The 22,680-nt window shown below is 41.8% G+C and overlaps 3 protein-coding genes across 6 annotated transcripts; 1 reads left to right on the top strand and 2 right to left on the bottom strand.

The window, feature by feature from the left end:
* Positions 1 to 141: 141 nt before the first annotated feature.
* pank1a (pantothenate kinase 1a) lies at positions 142 to 11,487 on the bottom strand. Of its 3 annotated transcripts, none has more exons than XM_029835179.1 (8): positions 10,769 to 11,487; positions 7,487 to 7,633; positions 7,147 to 7,352; positions 6,405 to 6,658; positions 5,729 to 5,905; positions 5,220 to 5,343; positions 3,641 to 3,766; positions 142 to 3,531 (listed from the first exon to the last, which is right to left on the bottom strand). In XM_029835179.1, the coding sequence occupies exons 1-8, from the start codon at positions 11,046 to 11,048 to the stop codon at positions 3,472 to 3,474; spliced, it is 1,374 nt and encodes a 457-aa protein (XP_029691039.1). In that variant the 5' UTR covers positions 11,049 to 11,487; the 3' UTR covers positions 142 to 3,471. The 3 variants fall into 3 exon arrangements, with proteins under 3 accessions (XP_029691039.1, XP_029691042.1, XP_029691041.1); XM_029835182.1 differs by lacking the exon at positions 10,769 to 11,487 and adding an exon at positions 10,050 to 10,280; XM_029835181.1 differs by lacking the exon at positions 10,769 to 11,487 and adding an exon at positions 7,807 to 8,275.
* Positions 11,488 to 12,618: 1,131 nt separating this feature from the next.
* LOC115249553 (C-factor) lies at positions 12,619 to 14,215 on the bottom strand. 2 transcript variants are annotated; one of them, XM_029835184.1, is made up of 4 exons: positions 13,838 to 14,215; positions 13,560 to 13,662; positions 13,395 to 13,489; positions 12,619 to 13,190 (listed from the first exon to the last, which is right to left on the bottom strand). In XM_029835184.1, exons 1-4 carry the CDS (start codon positions 14,162 to 14,164, stop codon positions 12,999 to 13,001), a joined length of 717 nt encoding a protein of 238 aa, XP_029691044.1. In that variant the 5' UTR covers positions 14,165 to 14,215; the 3' UTR covers positions 12,619 to 12,998. The 2 variants fall into 2 exon arrangements, with proteins under 2 accessions (XP_029691044.1, XP_029691043.1); XM_029835183.1 differs by having other exon boundaries at positions 13,560 to 13,737; positions 13,838 to 14,211.
* A 586-nt stretch (positions 14,216 to 14,801) lies between these two features.
* On the top strand, positions 14,802 to 20,746 carry nphp1 (nephronophthisis 1). The gene is made up of 20 exons (XM_029835755.1): positions 14,802 to 15,313; positions 15,578 to 15,639; positions 15,712 to 15,772; positions 15,946 to 16,079; positions 16,178 to 16,406; positions 16,519 to 16,620; positions 16,958 to 17,079; positions 17,193 to 17,235; positions 17,324 to 17,411; positions 17,589 to 17,683; positions 17,794 to 17,922; positions 18,068 to 18,142; positions 18,254 to 18,364; positions 18,464 to 18,546; positions 18,672 to 18,748; positions 18,884 to 18,983; positions 19,142 to 19,254; positions 19,347 to 19,420; positions 19,661 to 19,705; positions 19,866 to 20,746. Exons 1-20 carry the CDS (start codon positions 15,248 to 15,250, stop codon positions 20,142 to 20,144), a joined length of 2,088 nt encoding a protein of 695 aa, XP_029691615.1. The 5' UTR covers positions 14,802 to 15,247; the 3' UTR covers positions 20,145 to 20,746.
* The last annotated feature ends 1,934 nt before the right edge of the window (positions 20,747 to 22,680 follow it).

Consider the following 22,680-nt stretch of genomic DNA (forward strand, 5'->3'; position numbering starts at 1 on the left):
TCCTGGCGCCCTGCTGATGAGGAACCGACCCCAGGGCAGCTGCCTTAATGGGTGTTTTCACTGGATGTGCGAAAGATAAGAAATGTGCGAAAGATTACTGATAAACAAACAGTATCAGGAGTTAAATAAAGACGAGTCGCGTTATCAGTTAAACCCAGTTTATCAACAGGCTGATTGCTGGTGTAGAACGAGTGGTATTATTTACAATATCTTTATACAATCAATCACAGAGGAGTGAAAAGGTCTGTCCTGTACAGCAAGTGATCCAGAAGACACTTTGTAAAGTGGGGGGGGTTCACGCAACAGGATGACTGAACAGTTCGGGAACCTCTGAAGACATCCTGAAGGGAGGCAGGGAGGAGATACGAAGGTCAAAAGGTCGGCCATCATACCAGATCTGAGGTCTAAAGGTCGGCCAATTGGCCAGGCCTGACAATCGTCCTCAACAGTTACAGGTCGATATGAAATTTGCTTCAGAGGTTCCAAAGAGATGAATGTCGACACCACACGTGCACCTTCCTCTCTCTCGGCTTCACTCACACATCCTGTTGCGAGCTTCCCCTTCAATGGTGTTCACGGTTCACGGTTTCATCAGCTCGACCAACAACAGAAGAAGAAACTCTTCTGGAGTCCGATTTTTACAACTAGGATGCATATGTTTTTGTTCCCCAAACCAAAGCTAAAATTATGGACTAAGGAAATTACTGCATAGAGGGTTGGGTAATTCCACAATAATGATGTAATTTTTGCCATTTGGCAAGTCATAAAAGCCTTAAATCCTTTGGAATTATGTCCTGCTGGTCCAATGGGGGGGAACCAAATTCAATTCTGTCATTGAGACAGAAACACTCATATTTACTGCGAAGCCTCAATTGTTGCTTCACATCTGGGCCAAACTCTGAAGGACAGGCTTCATCAACCTTAATTACTGAAAACAAAACATCGTTTTGAATGGCAGCAAGTTTCATTAAGGCCCCAACTAAAGTTTTGGAACAGAGAACACAACAGTTTAAACAGGCACAGTTGATAATTGAACATCTTGTCATGACAAAAACCTTGTTTTTCCAGTAAAATACTAAATTTCTCTACTGTAGTCAGCATCCGTATGCTGCGAGGTGGCCGAGGTTTACATTTCAAGGACCAGTGAAACAGTTTTCCAAGCATTTTCCAAACCACATGAACTCATCACGACTATTATTGGCATCCAATAAGGAAAAAGCAAGACAATAAATGGACGTCAAATGTTTCCAAACCGTGAACCCGTTCCAGTTACATACAGAATTCCTAACCAGGTCTTTCACAGTATTCCTGGAATTCTTTGTATGGATGCAGATGGTGTGTGAATGCCAAACAGAGTCCAGTGCAATGATAAAACATGACAAAATAAACAAAAACAGTAAAACTGGGACACAAACTGGTCGAGTTCAGCGTGATAATGACAAAAGAGGGCACAACAGGTTAAAACATGAAGGCAACCGACTGGACTGGAGCACGTGGCACAAGAGGAGGAGAGAAAGAAACACACTCCTGGAGGTTTTCAGAGGAAAAATCTCCACAAAATCACAAAAATAAAAGACTTTACATATGTGTAAGTGCTGAGAATCAATTGGAGTTAAAGAAAAAAGTAAATTGCACGTTTGGCGAACCCTGGATGGATAAAACTACAATGTAGGAACTGTCACTGTTCTAATAACTGGGGGATCACGTCAGATAGCGTGAAAGATTCTAATAAATGATGAGGGTTTGATACCCACATACACTGCAGGAACAATATCAACAGGCGCAGGCTTATTTTAACTGGTTGGATTGGAGCTGGCAAACACAGCCGGGAATGAGGACAGCGCTCCCTTAATCTATTACGGTGATGACGGAGCGGTCACCAGCCGCTTTGACATGGGACAGAGAAAACGTTTGACCAGGTCCAAGTGAAGGGGAAACTTCCTTTACAGTGTTGAAGACAGTTGTTGGAAGGGTGGGCGGTGGCGGTCGGCGGGGGGGGGGGTGACACTGCTGCTTAAAATCAGCTCTGATCAATAATGACAGTTACAGACACAGACCATGCTAAAATCAACTTCCTTAAATTGATAAAGATTCTTCTGAATATGGCATCTGGATGTTCTTACGGGTAAGTTAGAGGGACAGAAGCATGCAAACTAGAGTTCTAATGGGACTTTCCACAACAACATGCCTAATGTCCTCAGTTCTGATCAATTCTGCTAGTTTAAATTCAATCCCGGTCAAACTGCAACGGTACCATAATACTACTAATAGCGTCAACATCTAAGGTTAAACAGCAGTCAAGAAAATACGATGAATCTCATACAATGAAGGCACCATTGCAGAAACACAATATTATGTTTCTGATCATGATGCCAGTAGATCTGGATTAATACAGTACACACATGGTCCATCTTTCATGCACTGGGATTCAAGAAAAGCTCATTTGTTCTGAGAGAGGATTTTTTTTTTAGTAAGAGTGCCGCATTAAACCAGAGTCTGAATCCAAGGCAGCAAGGTGGAAGAAATATAAAATGGTTAGAAACGGTTCTCCACAATGCTCAAGTATTATGGCAGCAGACATAGACAAGCCATCCTCACTGGTTCCTGGGTCCAACTGGGACTTTGCAGCTCATTAGCAACAAAGATCAGATCCTTCACACCGCCGGTTGGAAGACAAGTCTTGGTCCTATCATCTAACACTAACCTGGTTACTGCCCCCCATAGCGATGTGGTGCTAAATACTACGAGTATGTTGACAAGGGAATCACAAATCAAGAGTTAAACCGACACATGAAACAGGATCTGAAGTGAGTGAACTCCGTAGAGGGAAGCATGATGGGAAACCCTGCAACCTCATTTACTGACTCGACTCTTCCCCGGCTGCCTGTTATGAGCTGGGAAACCACCCACGTGCACTGTTAGATGGTGGTAGGAGGCACTCGTTACTAACTAGTGTTCCTCTGGTTGCACATTTTCACAAGTACCTTTTCGCAAACTCATCCAGACGTAACTTCACTTAGGTGCAAACATCGACACTTTGCACGATTTGTGCGCTTGGGCAGCGAAGCCTCCAGGATTATAATGCTACAGTAGCTAATCACATGAACACATAGTTAAGAAAACAAACCAAAACACTAACACACTCTGCATCTCTGCCCTTCCTGACACTACAGGGACAGGAAAGAACAGAAATGATTACAGAAACCCATAAATTAATGTTCACAATATTAGAAACTCTGGGAAATCACAGAGATGAATGTTAAAGTTTGTTGTTATTTACAAGAATTATATTATTAAAATGGCTTGTCTCAGTTTCTGCGTCTAATAATGTTCCTTTTGTGGCCTCTGTGAAAGAGACTTTACAGCAGCGATAAGAGTCGATGACATCACAGCATCGAGTTCTGTTGACATCACAGCGTTCATAGATGAAGAACAGCACTGAAGGTTGGTGATGCCCGAATATCGTTTCCTTCAGGGGTCTTCTGCTGCCTTCAGCAGCTCCAACAGTGCTCCAACTGCTCCAAAATAGCCCTGGTGGAAATGCATGCACGCGCACAAACACGCACACACACACATACAGTTTTACCAGTCTGTATCACACAGTCTAGATGTAATCAAATCTAAGGCATTTAAAGATTACCTCATGCTCTAAGAAGAGGGCTCGCAGTTGTCCCTTGGACCAGAAGTCCATGGCATAAGCTAGCAGCTTGGTGGATACAGTGTTAATTCGGAGGAAATTCCCAACAAACACCACACGTTCAATTTTCTGATGTGAGACAAACAAAAAGAAAAAAGAAAGAATAAATCAAACCAGTCAGGTGAAACTGATGACGGGGTATTTAACATGTATTTTCCTTGTAAAACCACACGGCGGCGCTAAAGACCGCGGTTATATTCAAAATGTTTTTCCATGAACTAAGGAGCTCTGCCTAAACTACACAGAATCTTAAAAAAATTGTAAAAATGAATAGTAGGAGTTTCACAGGTGGGTACGGCAGAAGACCTGTTGCAACAAAGTCAAAATTCAAATACTCTGTCCAAATATTTGATCCAAAATTGTGCTTGTCAAACACGCAGTTTTGCCAACTTTTGAATTTGGGGGAAAATGAAAAATCACAGAGACCTAAAGTCTAAAAAAAAAAAAGGATTTATAATATCTGAATATTCTGGGACAGAGGATATCTTTAAACAGTGATAATTCTGACTGCTCTCACATCACAAGAAATACCGGTACCATTAAAGAACATGACGGATATGTGTTATTTATATGTATGTTGCAAACCTATTAAAGTTCATTTATAAGAATCTTTCTTCATAAAAGTTATTTTCCTTCTGATGAAATTCTAACTACAACTAATCACACTTGAGGGCTTGAACTGGAAACTTCCTCATTCTGGGGCCTATAATGACAAGTGATCACTGTAGTTGTGAAAGCAACCCACATTATTACAACAGAGAATATGTCATATTTGTATAATTTCAAAAGATCAGTTATTAGCAAATTCTGTAAACAGGACTTTGGCAATGTAAATTGAAGTGAATGAGGTTAGCGTGCAATGAAATGTCACTGCTTTTATCAGTGCAGGTCAACGTGTCTGCTAAGAAACGTGTAAATAAGGGTCTGATTGTTCACCGTTTTAGGATAAGCCCACAAAAGAAGTACATTAAATCAGCTCTTTGGATTTTCACTTCTTTTGACTGTTTAGTTCCACACAAAAATTCCACACCCAGCTTCCTGTCAGGTGACCCGTTGTACGCGCGTTAGCCGCAGCTCTGTGTGCGGTGATAGCCCTGTACAATGCTGCTTGATCGCCATGCCACAAGGCAACACTGTAAAGAAGCTCACAGCAGACAGAAGAAAAGCAAACAGAGGCGGTCTTTCCCTCCAGATGGATTTGCAAACACAAGAACCTTTCTTGAACTCATCTTTGGTTGGTTTTATTTGATCACTTCTGCGTATTTCATCTTTCATTTTCTGATAAGAGCTCTGTCCAAGTTGAAGTCAAACCATCAAAGACCTAAAAACAAAGAGGTTAGGGCTGCTGGAAGCTGCCATTCCCCTTTCTAACATATGTACACAGGTTTTACAATGCTGAGGTGTGAAAAGCTGTAAACCCTGAGCCGCACGTGTGTGTTTAGCGTTTCACATTTCATTTCTATAGCATGAACCTCAGATGTGTGTCGAGAGCGGTAGATCGCAGGGACGTGTGTGTGTGTACCTCGTTGACAGCACACATGCGTGCGATGGATCCTATGTTGTTCGTGATGGTGACCAGCGTCGCCCTGGCCAGGTCCTCCTTGCTGATGCTGTCTCGCTTCTCTTTGCTCATCATGTGACCAAAACTGTAAAAGAACAACCCGCCTGTATCAGACGACATGTGAAAGGATGTAAACATGAACCGACAGGCAGATTTCATAATCACAGCAGGAAATGCGGCAACCTTCTTAAAAAAAAAACTCAGTTATCATCTTGTTTTATAGATCAAACCTTTGGACAGACAGATGCAGTAACACGCTGGCCCCTGATTGGAGAGACTGTGATAAATAATGTTATGATCTTTGTAAACAAATGATCATTAAATGCATATGTAAAAATATCCATCTACATTATGCATTTAATCATTTGCATGAAACTGTTGCTCATTTATTTGTGCGTTTACTTTTTTTGTTGTGAATCAGATTAAAAGCTTTGGTTCCAGAGGGTGATAAATAAATCCAGCACAATCACCTGGACGCCACAGCGGAGCCCTGGAGGCCGAAGCGTTCGTAGTCACCTCCGTAGATATCTTTAACCAGTTTGTCCACATTGGTAGAGTCGCCTTTGCTGGCCATTTCCAACGCTTCCTCAAAGGTCTCGCAGCCCGTCAGCAAACAGCAAAGCCCCAGGAATGTCCCACCTCCCAGACTAGAAGAGGAAAAAGAGAGAAATGAGAATAAAAAATGAAGATACCCACAAATGATAGGGTCCATGATATGGAACATTAACACCGCTGGAGATTTATTATCATTCTCAAATGTTTGCAACACTCTAAGCTCTACAATTACATAAGTAGCCAGGTACACAAGATGAGCAGAGATAGAGAATGATAAACACTGATTGTGTTGCGTCAGATGATTTTATTAAGGCTATAAAAGCCACCGTGCTGCAATCTGTCACCCAGAACCCTCCACACCAAAGTTCAACCCTCACTGATACCGATTTGATGACACACACTTCAGATGTTTGCCGCTTAAACAAAACAAGCAAATCTTGAAAAATTTGCACTTGGCTGCAACTAAGCTATTTATGTAACGCAAACAGATGCGGATGCAGCAGCATTATCAGTATTATATCACTTCCTCAGCTCTGCTAATGGCGTTCTTGCATCAGGAGGTGTTGAACTCGCCACGCTGACCCGGCTCACCTGGTACCGGTCACCCGCTTGTAGTTGTTCTCCGAGTACACGGCCAGAATGGAGACCCCAGAGCCAATGTTGACCAGCAGCATGGGGAAGGGGTTGTCCAGGGTGCAGGGCGTTTTCATGCAGCTCTGGGTGTCCGAGGGGTTCTGAAAATAGTAGCACTCGGGGTGTCCGTTGAAGCCCACCCGATCAACATACAGGAGGCCGTGGATCAGGCAGTCCAGCTCATCCAGCTTCAGCAGCTCTAAGTTAGCCATCTGCAGGACAAACGAGGCAGGTTAAAGGTCACTGCTGCCACAGAACATACGGCCTGTCCGAGGCCCTGAAGTCATTACAGAACAAAGGCTACAATAACAGAACCTTCTGTCTGAGCTAACGGAAGGTGTAAAGGTCAATACCTTCTCTGACAGAACGGAAGAGAATGTGTTCCCTCTCTCAGGGCTGGAAGGAAAATTTATTTATTGTTGTTTTTTGTTTGTTCCACAGTGGTTTGGTGTACTTTCAGCCCTATGACGACTTCCTCAAAGTCCTACACTTTGGTAACCCATCAAATCTAAAATGTCCTAACATGAACTAATTATGTCTGTTTGCAATAAGCTTAAACCTTGTGCAAACATCTTTGTGTGTCTAAGCAATGACAACCATACAAACCAGGCAAGGATCTGCAAATTAGCATATTTCACAAATGGAAATTCCGTTTTAGGAAGAACGTCTGCAAGAGCTGCATCGAAAACGAAGGACTCACCGTCCTGAACTCGTTCTCGAACTTGTAAGCACCACCACCAGTGGCACACAGAGTTGTGTGCAGACTGGAAAAGTTCTTGTCATGGCCCATCTGGATGAAACGGGGCATGGCCTGTGTGGGGAAGCGGATGAAGTGCAGGTTACCGGTCCTACCGCAGATCGTCAGGTTTCTCAGCTCCAGGTGAACATCTCGGACACCAGTTTTACCTAAAGGAAGCAGGGAGGATATTCCTGTTAGTGTCAGCTTCACCTCCTAGATTCAACATTTGGAAGTGTGTGGCCATTAACAAACACTGGCTACACCTGCTTTAACAGAGGAACATGGGTGTGAGCACACATACCATAGGCCACGTTTGAAGTGAGGTAGCGTCGAATAGACTTGAGGTTTTCTACTTCCTCCTGTTCTTCTTCTGCAGTGATGTCAACTGGCTCAAAGTAGACCAGCTTCACCAGTGTGCCGCCGATGTCCATACCAAACCAGGGGAAAGCTGGAGAACACAGGAGAACGGGAAGAAATCAATCAGCAGGACTGTCACTGTGGGAGAAACACAAATAAGATCTGAAACTATTTAACCGGGATAGCTGGAATTTGAAAAACCATCTGATCTGTCTGTGACGTTTATGTGGAAAAATATAAATCTTGTAAAATTCACTTGTTTACCAACAGAAAAAGGTCTTATCACTGGCTGATGCCTCATCCATTAAACCATGAAACTTCTTTATGCCAAGCGTGGAATGCTGCAGAGAGAAATACAATCTCCCTCACAGCCCAAACAAGGTGTTCAACAATGTGCACCACACTTGTGACTGACACTGAACTCCACAGCAACAGCCGAATCAGACACTGTGTCAGATTTCACTCTGAATTGCACTATAGTTAACTTAAATATAAATAAAGGGTTCCAGTAACTTTAGATTTAATGGCTGATACACTCTAATGAGCTCTACGAGTTAATATGACCTTGGGTTGAGGGAAAGTGACAACACTTATGTTAAAGGTTCACAAGACACGTGATCTGTGCTGTGGCAAAGGTCAGTGTGGCAAGGACCAGCATTCGGGGTTGAGGAGCGTCTATATGGGTGAAAGGTCTTTGACACACCTTAACACGCGACCCCTCATGTGGTGGGTATGTGTATACATGCAGTCTGGTTGATTGCCTGCACCCCCCCCCCCCCACACACACACACACACACGCACACACACACCAGGTGAAACGGGCCGGCTGTTGGCGGACCGGGTGGAAAGACAGAGACAGCGTGCTAGCACAATAAGGCGAGGAACTAATATACACGTGAGCAGCTGAACCCTCTCCTGTGTGGAAACAGAGGCTGTAATAACACACTTTGGCTGAACAGCACAAGATGTTTTAAACTCTGATATGGTCTTATCGACGTTCTGTTCCGTGTTACTACAGTGTCGCTCGTTCTCTGTAGTTTCCACATTTATGATCCACAGAAATATTGCATTGGCTGCGTGTGTTAACCATTGCTTACACCTCCCATAACAGTAGAAAACACTGCTGCACCCAAATGTTGAAGCGCTGTCAAATGCCTAACTCCAGGATTTTGTCTGACACTAAATTTACTCAGCTTTTTTCTTTTTTTAACAGCCGGGGTGACCAACGAGGAGTCCAAAGTACGATGTTGCGTGCTTAAAAGTGACCCAGTTGCCGAAGTTTGAAAGGTTTGTCAGGAGTGAGTTTAGATTAAAAGCACATTTTAGGTGATTATATCAAGAGTCGTGGAAGACAGATCAGCACTTGTTTCACTGGGCTTCATTCTTCCGTCTGTTTTCTAAAGAAACAGAAGATGAGAACAATGGGAACAAAATCCTCAATGAGCAGGTGTGGCTTCGTGCAGTGAAGCAGAGTTTCAGTTGGCCTCTAAATCCGTTCCCACTTCATTTACATGGGACCGCAACTAATTCAACAACGGGCAACATCCGTCCACCGTTCCTGGGTCGTTCAGAAAACATTCCCTGGTGTTCTCGTTCATCTGTTGATGAAATCAAGTCACAACTTTATGTTTGTCATTCATGGTGGCTGCATGGGGCAGCTATTGAGGATACTGCCTCTATAGCGACACATGAATCGCACACAAATGCAATTGCTAAAACTACTGTAAAACATAACCAAGTCGGAAACTAGAGTGGAAAAAAAAAAGGATCACATCTCTGTGGTGGAATACATTCCAGGGTGAGAGCTGAATGGGAAAGCTTAGTGGGCCATCCGGGTTTATCAGAACGACTGGAAAGCATCCAATGATTACTCAGCCATAAAGCAGAGGAGCAGCAACAGGACCCGTGTAACATCTACTAATCAGACACTCCTTTAATGCATTTATCCAAACAGGCGGATCTTTTCATCCATCATCACTTGGTGAACAATAATGCATCTTAGTCCACAACCAAAGTATCAAGTCATCACAAGGTTGCAATATTTACACACATACACAGGTTCATATGGAAAACAGATTCACATACATTGAAACTCTCTCCACCCTTTCTTGGTTACTGCCTCTCCTACACGTCTCTCAATACAATACCTGACAGTTGTATGGAATGCTGACTACATGACTGAATAATAAGGACCTTAAAAATGCAGCTGGTCTCTCTGCAAGTTCCAACAATGTGAGCAAGTGACACCAAGACAGTCTCCCTCGGCGACGATAAATCCTTTGCCAGATTGAAACTCTGTCTGCTGTAGATTAAATGTTCCTCAGATTTGCATCATTCTCACAGGAACACATGTTTGCCTTAAAGCTTATAGTCTAAAACCACAATTCTCTCCTGACAACCATGGGATTAAAACTAAAACCAAGAGTACTTGTGGATGGCAGATGACACAACAGTTGAAATGCCAATATTTCCCAAGCAGAATGGGACCAAACCCAAATCAGACTTACCGGGTTTCTTTCCACTGATGAGCTTCATTCTCAGCCAAATAGACTCGACGAGTAACGGGAAGGAAAACGACACCAATTTTCATATAAAAGGTGTTAACAGCGCGTGCGCGTGCAAGCAATAAAGTCAATCTCGGGTGCCTGAACAGAGTTTACAGCGCAGAAACCCATACTTTTATACATTATGCGGTAAAACAGCAAAGTTTCCTGGGTGATCTTTACTCACGTCAGTAAATAAGGGGGCGTGGCCCTCCCCATGTAACTTGCCTCCAGGAGACAAGAGTCGGTTCCTGATTGGTCCAAACTAGCCAAGCCCACTATCAGGAGCTTTTTCACCACCAATAACAAACCAATCACGCCGCACCGAACGCAACCGAGGGTCCATATAAACAAGAGGGGTCTCCCTGGCAACGGCGGGATTGGACAGATCTGCCGGATCCGGTACTTAACGCGGATGAGGACGTCGAAAATGGCAAGATAGTGATCTTGTGCAGGAATTAGCCCTGAGAATATGATAACTGAACATCCCACGCGGTCTGCCGAAGGGCTGCTACTGTCACTGCAACGCGGCACGGACGGGCTGATCAGCCCTGCACTGCAGAGTAACAAGCACCGTATTTACTTTTTGGATATTATTGTGCTGTATGCGTTGCATTATGCACGAATAAACACGTGTCAATTAAATTGTGTCTCAACGTTTCCTTAACTGCTTGATTACTTACGGGGTCTGCTCCGTCGTATGGACTCAGTCCTCCGCCGGAGTCTGCATCTCTTAGCCGGGGAACCGTTGCACTCCACATCGTCCCCGCGATGGAGATGATGGATGCTCTCAAACGAGCTGCTGTTGGGTCCGATGTTTAAGCCGAATGGAGCGCTGCTGCTGCAGCTGCCGTTAGCAGCAACCGCGACGTGCCCGTGAAATCCCCGCTGGCTCTGCCCGTTGTTGACATGATAAGGTCCCGAAGAGGCATTCTTGTCCATCATTGACTTAGCTTTATCCATTGAAGCACTAGCCTAGCCTAACCTAGCTTAGCATCTGTAGCAGGCACAAATGCCGCTGTCAGGAAACGCAGCTAACTTACTTCAGCTTAGCCAGCTAACGTTAGCCCGGCTGCTTGCAAGCTAATGAGGGTCGCGCGACCCTAGCTTAGACTCTATCTTGTCGCGTTGTTTACGATAAATACCAAGTAAAACACACAATTAAAACCCAGTGACGCTATATATATCATAAAAATACCGACTATATGGTAAAATACAGTGTTTCCATTGAGGTCACTCGCGGTCACAAACCCACATTAAAATAAGGCAAGCGCTGCAGCAGCCAGCAGTCTGTGAGTCGGTGAGCGGCGACGTCACACAGATCCCCACAGCCGGAGGGCGAACCCGTTTATCTCCCCCGACCGGTTTTTCTTTCCTCTGCTGCGACAAATATGATAAATGTTGACCTATTGCCGAAAGAAAGCATGTTTAGTTTCAATGCATTGTTAAAAATCTAAAGAGATCTTGTGATTTTAATCGACTGTCATTTATCGAACGCCCCCTCCCCGAGCGACGCCATGGTTTAATGGCCAGTAAATCAATCACAGCATCCGAGAATAGTCATCTAACAGCACACATCAACCTTTGCATATTTTGTTTGGATTAGATGTTATTTGATGCATCTGCAAACGTTCTGTTATTTAGTATTATTTTGTTGATTTAGCAACAAACCCTGGAAATTTAGTCTCAGCGCCATTTGATTCAATATAACTGGTGGTATTGTCCAATTAAGCCACCAGGAAAAAGAAAACAGATAAGAGTCAAACAACATACAGCTGTTTTTTTTTTTAAGTTAACCAATGCAAGATCTATGGCCGATATCACTGATTTAAAAAAATATACAAATAATAACAATAATAATAATAAAAACCTAATATAACAAAACTTTACAGCATCTTTGACAAAGGAAATGACATTTTGGCGGAATAAATGTGCATTGATGGGCAGAGGCATAAGAGTTGACCAAATTTTAGTAAAACTCTTAAGTGCTCTTCTAGCACAAGTGATTATTTTTCAGAACATCAGTCAGAAACACAAATGTATGGCCTTGAAGGAAGTCTGTGTAAATTCTCAGTCATCCAGGTCATTGTATCCAAGGTAGTTTTCTCTGTCAACTGGACTGGGTTTCTTCTCTTGAAGACGTTTCACCTTCTATCCAGAAGGCTTCTTCAGTTCTGAAATGGCTTCTTCAGTTCTTTTCAAGCTCTCTCCCCAGCGATTTCAGAACTGAAGAAGCCTTCTGGATAGAAGGTGAAACGTCTTCAAGAGAAGAAACCCAGTCCAGTTGACAGAGAAAACTACCTTGGAGGCCTTGAAGGAAGTTTAAATATTTGCTTGAATGATGTAAATGAACACACAGCATAAATTAATTTTCTTAAATCATGTGGCTGTAATTATACTCCAAATAAATCAACCTGCTCACCCAGGATCTGTAAGAATCAGGTCACTGTTTATGGGATTTAGCTTGCTGGAGCCAGTAGCTCATTACTCGCAACCTTCTGTCCTGTGTGTGAACAAAATTAACAATGGCCAATCACCATTAATACTTTAATATTTCTGGACTCATTCAGAGCAACAGGATTGTTATGGAAGGCTGTGGAAAACACATTTTTAATTCAGTAATAACCCCAAATAATAATAAATATGACAGGCATCCCAGAAACATATAAAAGGTTCAGAAATCCAGTGCCTGTGATGATGCTGAGAATCTGATGACAATCCATTAGTTACACATTAGGTATTAGCTAAGGTCAGGATTGCCCCCACAAATACACCTTTACAGACAATTGTGTTGAAAGACCCAAACACTTTGGTATGTTGGGAGGTAGAAAAGGTTTGCATCAGAATGCTGCATGTTCATCCCAAATGGAAACTCTTTGAATGAGCTACTTTATGAATCAATCCTTTTTACTACTACCAAGGAAGTTCAGTCCCATCCCAGTTGTACGCCTTGCCGGTCTTTTCTATACTCAATGTGTCCACGATGCTCATCAGATAGTTTACGGAACGCTCGGTATCAAACAGTTTGACTTTCGGGACATTCCTGTGATATGGCCGGGAGAGGTCTGTGTTGACTGTTCCTGGATGTAAAGACACGCACACCACCTGGAATGAACAGAAGAAAATATAGGTATAAGGAACTATTGGTTTGGGGTATTTAAATGGAATTGTGGTGTGGTGCATGATTTTAATGCATCTTTTATCATTTTAATGTATCATGTAACTTGTAAAAGCATGCAACCTCAACATTTATTTTCAAAAACTTCAATGTGTTACTTAAGAACTCTAAAGTTTAGAGTTTAAACCAACCTTTGGTCGACTGCGGGCCAGTTCTATTGATAGATTCCTGGTGGCCATGTTAAGAGCTGCTTTAGACATCCTGTAGCTGTACCAGCCACCCAGACCTGTATGTAATGACATTTGCAAATAGCATCCTTCATAATACACAATACAAACATATGATAATAATACTACCATTGTCCCCGATGGATCCCACTTTGGCTGTGATGTTGACAATGATGCCGCTATGCTGCTTTGCTTTTTCTGCAGGCTGCTGACCGAAACCACCTCCACCTTTCTGAAGGAGAGGAGCAAAGTACTTGGCCATGATCAGAGGGCCCACCGTGTTGGTTGTCAACGTGGAAACAAGTCCCTAAACGAAATATTTCACATCAGTTCAGATATGGTGTATGCTAAATTGCAGTGGTGACAAAATGATCAACGTTATCAGACAACAAAGCGCAAGATGTCACCTTAGCAGAAACATCTCTCAGACTAGTTTCTCCTTTTCCTGAGGGATGAAGCATAGCCGAAGAGTTGACAATTAGATCCAGCCGACCGAAACTTTCTCGAACTCGATCAGCAGCTCCGCCGATGTCCTCCTCTCGGTCCACATCCAGCTTAAGGACCGTCATTCTGTTCGGGTGTTGCTCGGCCAGCGCACGGAGGTCGACAGCTCCGTCCGGGTTTCGACATGTCGCTATAACAGCAGCAGGACTTTTGTTTTTCAAAATGTATCTACAGAATTCAAGTCCAAGTCCTCGGCTGGCTCCCTGAATGAGTGCGATGGAGCACGCCATGATCGTGCGGTGCGTTTACAGTACGACTGCTAGTGGTGTTTCTTGACACAGTCGAAGCTTATTTATCGAGTTTGTTTTCCCTTGTGAAGTGAAATGAAAATATTGGACAGCTTACTTTTAGAATCTATCTAATCAAATTGTTATGTTAATGCTGAATGTTAAATTGTACTCTAAGCCATTTAAATATTTTTTATAAAATTTACCAGAGAACATTAACGAGGTGTACCTGAAGGCAGCATGTTTCACAACAATTATGAAGCGCCTTCTGTAGGTCATTATAAAAGAAATGTTTTACGCAACCACTAAATGCATTAGTAAATGATTCGATTATATTTTGCACCACATTATAAAACTACAGACTATATTTCAATGATTTCTTATCAGAAAAAACACGCCAACAACATAGAATATGAAACACGCTTTTAAAATGCTCGATCCTCCGAACCCATAGATGGCGCTAATTTATTAATACATCAAACCACCCAAGAAGGAATATGCAACAAACGCAGATTTATATTAATAATTCGTAATTATTATAATTATTTATTCAATAAATTAAATAAATAATGATATATTCCAAAACACAACAGTAGTAGACAAAGGGACCAAATAATTTTAAAAAGAATGTAAATTTCAGAAAAACAGTAATAGTACGGAGTTACTTATGAAATCACATATTATTCTGAGAATTATAAAAGTGCACGCGCGCGCACGGACACGTGAAAATTACCTTTTTATTTGAAATGGGATCTTGCGTCTATTTAATTCTTTATAGCTATTCATCCACAGTTTCTCTTATATTAACTAGTTACTGTTGCATGTCAAATAATTTATCTTTCTTACAGTTATTTCTTTTAATTAAGTGCAAATCTTCTTTAGCTTTGATTTAGAAAATGTCTTCTTCAATACTGCCTTGTTATTGCTCCCTTTTTGGCGCATGTGCCGACCTGATGTGACGCAGTTCTATTTCCGGTTGCGGATCGGGCTGTTGCCTGGCGACCAGTTGAAGTAAAGCGTCAGCTAGCTATCTACCAGATAAGCTAGCTATTCACGCACGTTTAATGGTTCAAAACCAGCCTCCAAATGGCACTAAAAGGAAAGGGACCTTTGCTACTTCTCCAGAGGGAAGTAGAAGATTTACGTAAACAGGTTCGTCAGACAATTTTGCTTAAATGTTTCTTAGCGGGGTTAAAATAGTTACACAAATGCAGCAAAATGTCATAACCAGAAAACAACAGTGTACAAAGCTTGTTAGTAGTTATACTTCACTTTGTATTTAATGCAGTAATAATGGAGGTTAGGAAATTAATAATGTTGTGTTTTTTCAAGCCAAAAACATCAGAATGCGAACACTTTACACAGATGTGTAAATTCACCAAAGCAAACATTAAATCTTTAAAACATTAAAACCAGGTTGATGCTCTGACGCTAGATGTGCTGAAAAAGGATGGATCAAATGAAGACCTATTTCGAAGGTACAAATTCGTGTAGTCCGTCAAATAGTCCGTCAAGATATGACTTTCACTCAATTATTCAATCATGAACAGATGTCAGGAACTACAAAAGTCTGCAGAGAAAAACCTCAATGCCCTGAAAAAACTGACCAAGGTTTGTACAATTCTTTTTCTGTATTTTACTATATTGTTTGGCAATAACGACAAAAACATCTCTTCATTTTATTTAAATTAAAATGCATACTGTTTGATTTTAAAGAGGTGAAGTATAAAATAATCTGTACTAAATGTCTGAGAGTAATGAGCATTTGTTGCTTGATTTTCCAGGACGATGAGCCGACCCCCGTAGCAAACTATGAGCAGAGAAAGCTGCTGGAGGAGAGACGTCTCTCCAACATCTTGGAGCAAATAAACACACTTTTTCTGCAACTGTCACCTCCGGGACCCAGTGCCACCACAGAGTCAGTGACTGATGTTCACCCCAAAGAGAAAAATTTAACAATGATCTTTAACAGATCTGAAGTCAGATTCTCAATGTATTCTGTGTGTGTTAAATCAGCACCAATTCAGTGGGTGACAAAGAGGATGATGATGATGATGATGATGAGGAGGAGGAGGAGGAGGAGAAGGAGGAGGAGGAAAATGACAATGACAACAGTGAAGACTATGACGGCAATGATCATGAAAGTAAAGTGGAACTTTTGAAATCGCCCTCACAGTCCGGCTCACACATCTATACGGCCATTTATGATTTCAAAGCACAGCAGGAAGGGGATCTGTCTGTGAAGGTGACGCTGTCATTTTTTTTAAGTCAAAGTGTGCTTTTTGAACTTTCTGCAAAATTCCACTTTTGCTTTAAAGACATAATGTAATGCATCATCATTTGGATACTGTTTTTAGAAGGGCGATGTATTGAGGATCATCAAGATGTCAGCAGATGACTGGTGGCTCGCTCAGGATAGTGAAGGCAACAGAGGGGTGGTTCCAAAAAACCATCTGAAGGTAAACAAACTTCATATCAGGGAACTCTGCCAAAGTGGCATAAGAGGGCATTTCTTGAAATATTTTATTTTATTACAGTCTCCACAATGTGATACATCCTTTATCTCAACAAAAGTCAAAGTAAAATTCACCTTTATGTAAAATAGATGTGTTCGTACATCAATGTTTGGTCTGAACGCTATTTTTTTCTGATATTATCCTTATTTATGGTTTTGGTGTGAATGTTTCCTTTTTTGCCTTGGTCATATGTGAGTAAATTCCACTTGGCTCATTGAAATATCACAGTATTAAATCAGCAGTGGTTTCTCTTATAGTTAAAGCTTTCATTTGCTTTCAGTTTGGCTCAGCAGTATGTAGTGAGGATGATGAGAATGATGATGACTATGATGAAGAAGATGAGTCAGAAGAAGACGATGAGCAATACAATGAAGAACTTTCTGAAGATGGAGAGAAAGAGAGGTTTAGCATAAAAACTAGTTTCTACATTTTCCTCACCCAATTTTTTAGTTTAGATTAATACAGAAAATCAATTATTGGTCATTTTAATTGAAAGTTTCTTTTTTTTCCTGCAGCAAAGCATCCAACTGGGCTACTGTCAGAAAAGCCTTGACTGAGGTAACAGCAGCAAAGTTTACCATCAGCCAAATGCCAGTTTCATCATCATAGTTATGGTTTTCACTCTACGTGTGTGTCTGTGTGACAGATTGATGCAACAGATGTGCTGTCTGCCATGGGAGCCATACCTCCTGGATTTAGAGCATCAACCCTCAATAAACTGCTTGTAGAAGGAGGTCATTTCACACACCTACCTCAGCTGTATAACTTTTATTTTAATTTTTTTATATTGCACATATTTTATAGAATTTTGTAGAAGATTTGCAAATTAGTAATGCGCATAGTGTTCAACATTATTGTAAAACAACTGCTGAATGCCAACCATTTAAAATATTTTATACTTTATTTTCTAGGAGTATCATATAGAGGAAGCCACTATATTCAGCCTGAACTCAGCCAATCGAAGCTCTCCTTTAATGACCTCTTCCTGGAGCCAGATACTGGCATGGTGAGACCGTGTGACAATTTGCAAACACTGCCGAGGATGCGTTATCACCACATATCACCACATATCATCTCGTGTCATCACTTGTCATCCCGTATCATCCCATCTCCCAGGTACGTGCTCGGGAAGTCTACATGTGTGTTTGCTTCTCACTCTGGAGCTGCAGGATGATTCCCACTCCAGGAGTTGGGCTTCAGGTCCTCAGCAGGCATATCCGCCTCTGTGCCTCTGATGGAGCTCGGGTACTTCTACAGCATTTTCCCCATGATTTAATTTTTTTTTAACCTGTCCTAGCATCTTTTTTTTTTTAAAGCAAAGATAATGCAAAGTATCAAATATAATTCTGGTGTTTGCCATATATTACAATGAACTGTGGTTGATCTTCAGGTTTTGAGCAACATCCACACAGTGAGGGCAACCTACAACCCCAAAAGCCCCAAAACCTGGAGTTTTTCTCCGCAGGTAGCATTTGTTGTTTTGTTTTTCCTTTAATTGCCTGTAACTTGGGCATGTCGATCCAAAGATTGAGCTTTAGATTTAATTAAAATCTGAACCCCGGCATGTTTCCATCAGACGACAGGTATCCTACCAACTCTGCTTAACGGACACTGTTTTCTCCGCTGCAACGCCGCATCTCCTGAACTCGGTATTCTTTTTGAGCTGGGAGTCACTTTCATAAGGAATGTAAGGACAAAAACATGTGGTGGCTGTTGGTGTGCAGAACGTAGAGCTAAAGATTAAATTAAAGAACCTCACAGAATAATGCTGAACATTTACTCTCAGTCTACAGGTGAGAGAGGAGAACTGAGCTGTGGCTGGGCTTTCCTGAAACTATCTGATGGCTCTGGAAATCCACTCCCAAACAGGTGTACACACAGTAACACATCACTTTAGCTGTTGGGTTTGTGTGAATTTTGAAAAAATATTTAATTCTCCTCTGACTGTTTAAAACTCCCAATCGGTGTCTTTGTGTATACGTGTGTGTCTGAAGGACCTATGAGCTTCAGGTGAATGGTGGCACTCCCTATGAGAAATATGTAACAGTTGAGGCATCAATGGCGAAAGGATGTAAGCACACACAACCGAGATCAGCACAGTCCAGACTCAACCCTGTAAAATGAAGTGACTTTATTGTATTTGAGTGCATCTATACTGTATGAATAGTGTTATTTTTGTCATTTTATCAACATCTTTTTGTTTCAGCTCCAACGGGCGTGTTCAAGCAGATCTTTCAAGCCAGCCGGCAGCCCAAGCTCATCGTCAAGTTGAAATCAGCAAACAGCCAGATCAGAACGCAGCTGAGGTGAGAGTGTTTCCACCCTGTTGTGTTATAAAGCAGGTTAAGTCTGTTGTCACATTCAACTCTCAGGTTTTGCAGCAACGCAATACAGTGATCTAAAAAGGTAAAAATGATATATGGATGTTTGACTTCAACCAATAACAGCCTGTTCTGCTCTTCAGTCTGCTTCCAGACACTCTGCTGCACTGCGTGGGCTGTGTTCACCTTCTGGTTCTACACAGGCAGCTGCTAGCTGACACACTCCTGGTGGAACGACCGACCATGCAGACTGCCGGTAACTCCCCCTAAGAACGCACAGGCACACATTAATGTACACATTGTACATGTTGTATCGGTAGTTTGAGAATAAATGTCTCTGTTTTTTAGATCTTCTGAGCAATCCAGTACTTTCCACATTCCCTCTGTTGTTGGACCAGCCAGATTTACTGGACGCACTCAGGGTCAGATTCAAGCAGATTTAGCTTCCCTTGATTTCTTATATTACCCAGATTTATTCATGCAATATCTGGAGAGCGTATGCTTTCTCTGTGTTGCCTACACTGAATTACCAAATGAGGTCTCATGGACAAACTTTCAGCTCTCACACAACCAGGTCTAAATTTGGTGTAGTGAAGGTTTAATAAAAATTATTCCGGAAGAAGCTGAGGTTTTGCACTGAATTTAAACGTGTTTTCTTTCAGAGTGCTTGGCTTGATGCTGAGATCAAGATGAGCAGATCCCAGAAGGTCAGTTTAAGAATGTAATACAGAAATAAACCGGTAGAGGGTGCTGCATGCATTAACAACTCATAGTGAAAGGCGCTTCATGGAATGTAATTACTGTACTTGTCACCACAGATTCTTCGTGTTTTTATATATGATATTTTTCTTTTCTGTGGGTTTCCAGAAAGACTTTTACTTTTTGAAGAAGGAGTTCATTGAAGTCTACATGTCCTCAGTCTATTTCCTCCTCCACTCGCCGGCTTTGCCCGCTCATCACTGGGCAGACTTGCACTCAGAAGAGCAGCGAGCCAGAGTCATCTACGAAACCCTGGACTCTCTCAAACACAACCAGCACGCCAGCAGCCATTCAGCAGGCCTGGAGGTCTACGTAGACCCTGCACATCAGCACCTGGCTTTTGATGTTTCAGAGCTAACCTTTGACTTCCTCAGTGTGGCACAATGACACATGCGATGGCTTTAGCTCTAAAGTGAATTTTAATGAGATTGTAAATGTGCCAAGCAGTACTTTAGCAGTGCCTCAAGTGCCTCAAGGAGGGTGAGAATCGACTAAAATGCAGTGACTCTTTACACTTCCAAGACTGATTAAAAACAAAATAATTAAAATGTTCATGCTATGATGGTATCACCAACAGTTTGATTTCCCAGACATTTCTGCCCTCAGGAAAGATGCATATATCAGATTAATCTTTATCTGCACTCATGTTGACTCTGATATTATTGTACTATCGATACTGACTGCTGAATGAATTCACAGTTAAAGAGAGAACCTTTACTGATAAATACTATTTCACCTCATTTATTGGTCACCGAGCTGCCATCTCCACCCCTTAGTTCAACATCAGACGTGCGTGTGGACGCGTGTGCGTCAGAGATCCAGAAGAACAAGGGTTAATTATTAGGCCGCCCCCGGCTTTTTATAGCCTGTTATAAAAGGACAAATGCATTGAGAGATTTGTAGTGTGTTTGTGTGAACAGTGGCTGAACAGACACAGACGCAGACACACACACAAACGCACAATTTTTGTGTGTGTGTATAATATATATTAAAAAAATTTGTCTTCTTTTTTGTCTGTAATTGACTAACTGGATGATTGGCTTCTTCAAACAGCAGTGCAATTTGTTTCTGTATAGCCCATTTATTTAAGATAATTACCTTTAACCTTTTTTAACAATTGAAAAATCTCAAGATTTCATACGCAGAGTTTCAGCTGTGTAAGCGTGTACGGTCTTTAGCACCTTGTTAGCTCAGGAATAACCTGTATTTCCACATTCCAAAACTGTTGTCATGGCAATGTTGCCTGTATTGTCTAGAGAGCATTGTTGAATGATGAGAAAGATGGAATAATCATAAAGGTAGAATTATTGGAATATCTTAATCAAACATGTGAACCAAAAAAGGCAACATTGCCTGTAAAACAACAGCTTCTAGAGCTTCAATCACAAATACACAAAGTTCTGGAACAGATTTCCTAATTTTGCATCAAAATCCTCTTTTCTTAAGACTTGTAATTCCTTATTAGTTGATAACAGTGAAAATCAGCCACACCCATTTTTAAACATTTTTGTTCAAGCAGGAAATAAATACTATAGGAATGATTCTGTAATTCAATTTGATCAAAGAAGCTTTGATCAGGTGAAAAATGCCAATCATAAAAACCAAAAACACATCTGAGAATACTGATTGGCAACTGTGATGGCAACAAATTTGGGTAATTTAATAAAAAGGGTTAGTTAAAGACTAACAGATCTGGTGGTGGAAAGTCCAGGGGAGCTGTAAAATGTAAAATTCCCCATGAAAGATGATCCAGTTGGGAATGAGAGTATTTTCCTCTTGTTATTTGAAGGAATGGACACCAGTAGAGGTCAAGAAATTGACAGATTCCACAAATTACCATGAAAGCATTCTTTAATGGAACATATCAACATACATCTGTTGCCTGTATACAAGAATGTAATCACACTCCTGTTTCAGACATGCAGGAAAAGCATTGGCTGTGTGAAACAATTAGTGTGTTGAGTTCGTTCAAAATTGGAACTCAGAAATTCAGCATCACGGATCACTGAAGCAAAGGAAAAGCTCTGAGAAAGCCAGAAGGTGGTTGGTTCAAGCTTAAGTTGCCTTTAATGGCACCTGGTTCACTTCAAGGTCAGAGCTCATGTTGGAGATCTGCAGTTCAACACAGCCACACACACACCCACACATTCCTCACCGTTCTATGTGCTTCGCTGTTGGGAGACAATTGAAATGGACAAATAAAAAATGGCCGAGGTTACCATGGACGTGCCTGTGTGGAGGGTTTTAGCCTGTAACCAGATCCTTCACAGGGAGTTAGTTCAGGGCGTGTGTCCTTTAAAACCGGTTTGTTGACTGAGCGACGAGTTTATCTGAGGGAGAGGTTTGGGAAGATTAATGCACTGCGTGGATAGTTAGAGAGAGATCTGAAAGGTGGTGCCCTACATGAACTCTTCATTTACCTGATATTTTAATATTTGAAAGGGCAGTATCTTCACTAAGAAACAGCTCAAACCTCTTGTTGAACAACATCAAACATTTCTTCTACCAGCTCTTTTCACCTGCTCAGTTGCAGAGGCCGACCTGAACCTGCCCAAAGGTCGCTCTGATACGTTCGGCAGACCAACTTTACTCATCCGCAGCCCCAACTAACACCAGGTTTTACACTAAAGGTGGCATCAGAGGGGATTCAAGAGCAAGTTTATTACCTCACAGCAACTTAGCCGAATGTGTGAAAAAACACAAGAAGCATGAACATGAGAAGGCAGACACTAAGCAGCAAACTGGAACCTAACCAAGGTTCTACCACTCTAGGAACTTCCAGCCGGAAAGTTTAAAGTGACTGCCTGCAAAAAGCGCTGTGGGAAGGAATGCCAGGCTTCTCTGCTAACATCCCTGCCACAAACCACTGCTGACAGAGCAAATCTCTCCATCCTCCCAAAGGTTAATGTTTTCCCAGGAGGAG

The sequence above is a fragment of the Takifugu rubripes genome, chromosome 4, assembly GCF_901000725.2.
Source record: "Takifugu rubripes chromosome 4, fTakRub1.2, whole genome shotgun sequence".
Taxonomy (NCBI): Eukaryota; Metazoa; Chordata; class Actinopteri; order Tetraodontiformes; family Tetraodontidae; genus Takifugu; species Takifugu rubripes.

Excerpts from the sequence above, each read along its gene's own strand:
- pank1a (XM_029835179.1), bottom strand. The coding sequence starts at position 11,048 with ATGGATAAAGCTAAGTCAATGATGGACAAGAATGCCTCTTCGGGACCT. Across the intron at positions 7,353-7,486 it reads CACTTCAAACGTGGCCTATG|GTAAAACTGGTGTCCGAGAT; the intron begins GTATGTGTGCTC and ends TGCTTCCTTTAG. Across the intron at positions 3,767-5,219 it reads GCATGTGTGCTGTCAACGAG|AAAATTGAACGTGTGGTGTT; the intron begins GTACACACACAC and ends GTCTCACATCAG.
- LOC115249553 (XM_029835183.1), bottom strand. The coding sequence starts at position 14,164 with ATGGCGTGCTCCATCGCACTCATTCAGGGAGCCAGCCGAGGACTTGGA. Across the intron at positions 13,738-13,837 it reads TGAGAGATGTTTCTGCTAAG|GGACTTGTTTCCACGTTGAC; the intron begins GTGACATCTTGC and ends TATTTCGTTTAG. Across the intron at positions 13,490-13,559 it reads GGGATCCATCGGGGACAATG|GTCTGGGTGGCTGGTACAGC; the intron begins GTAGTATTATTA and ends CATTACATACAG.
- nphp1 (XM_029835755.1), top strand. The coding sequence starts at position 15,248 with ATGGCACTAAAAGGAAAGGGACCTTTGCTACTTCTCCAGAGGGAAGTA. Across the intron at positions 18,749-18,883 it reads GGCATCAATGGCGAAAGGAT|CTCCAACGGGCGTGTTCAAG; the intron begins GTAAGCACACAC and ends TTTTTGTTTCAG. Across the intron at positions 19,255-19,346 it reads ACCGACCATGCAGACTGCCG|ATCTTCTGAGCAATCCAGTA; the intron begins GTAACTCCCCCT and ends TCTGTTTTTTAG.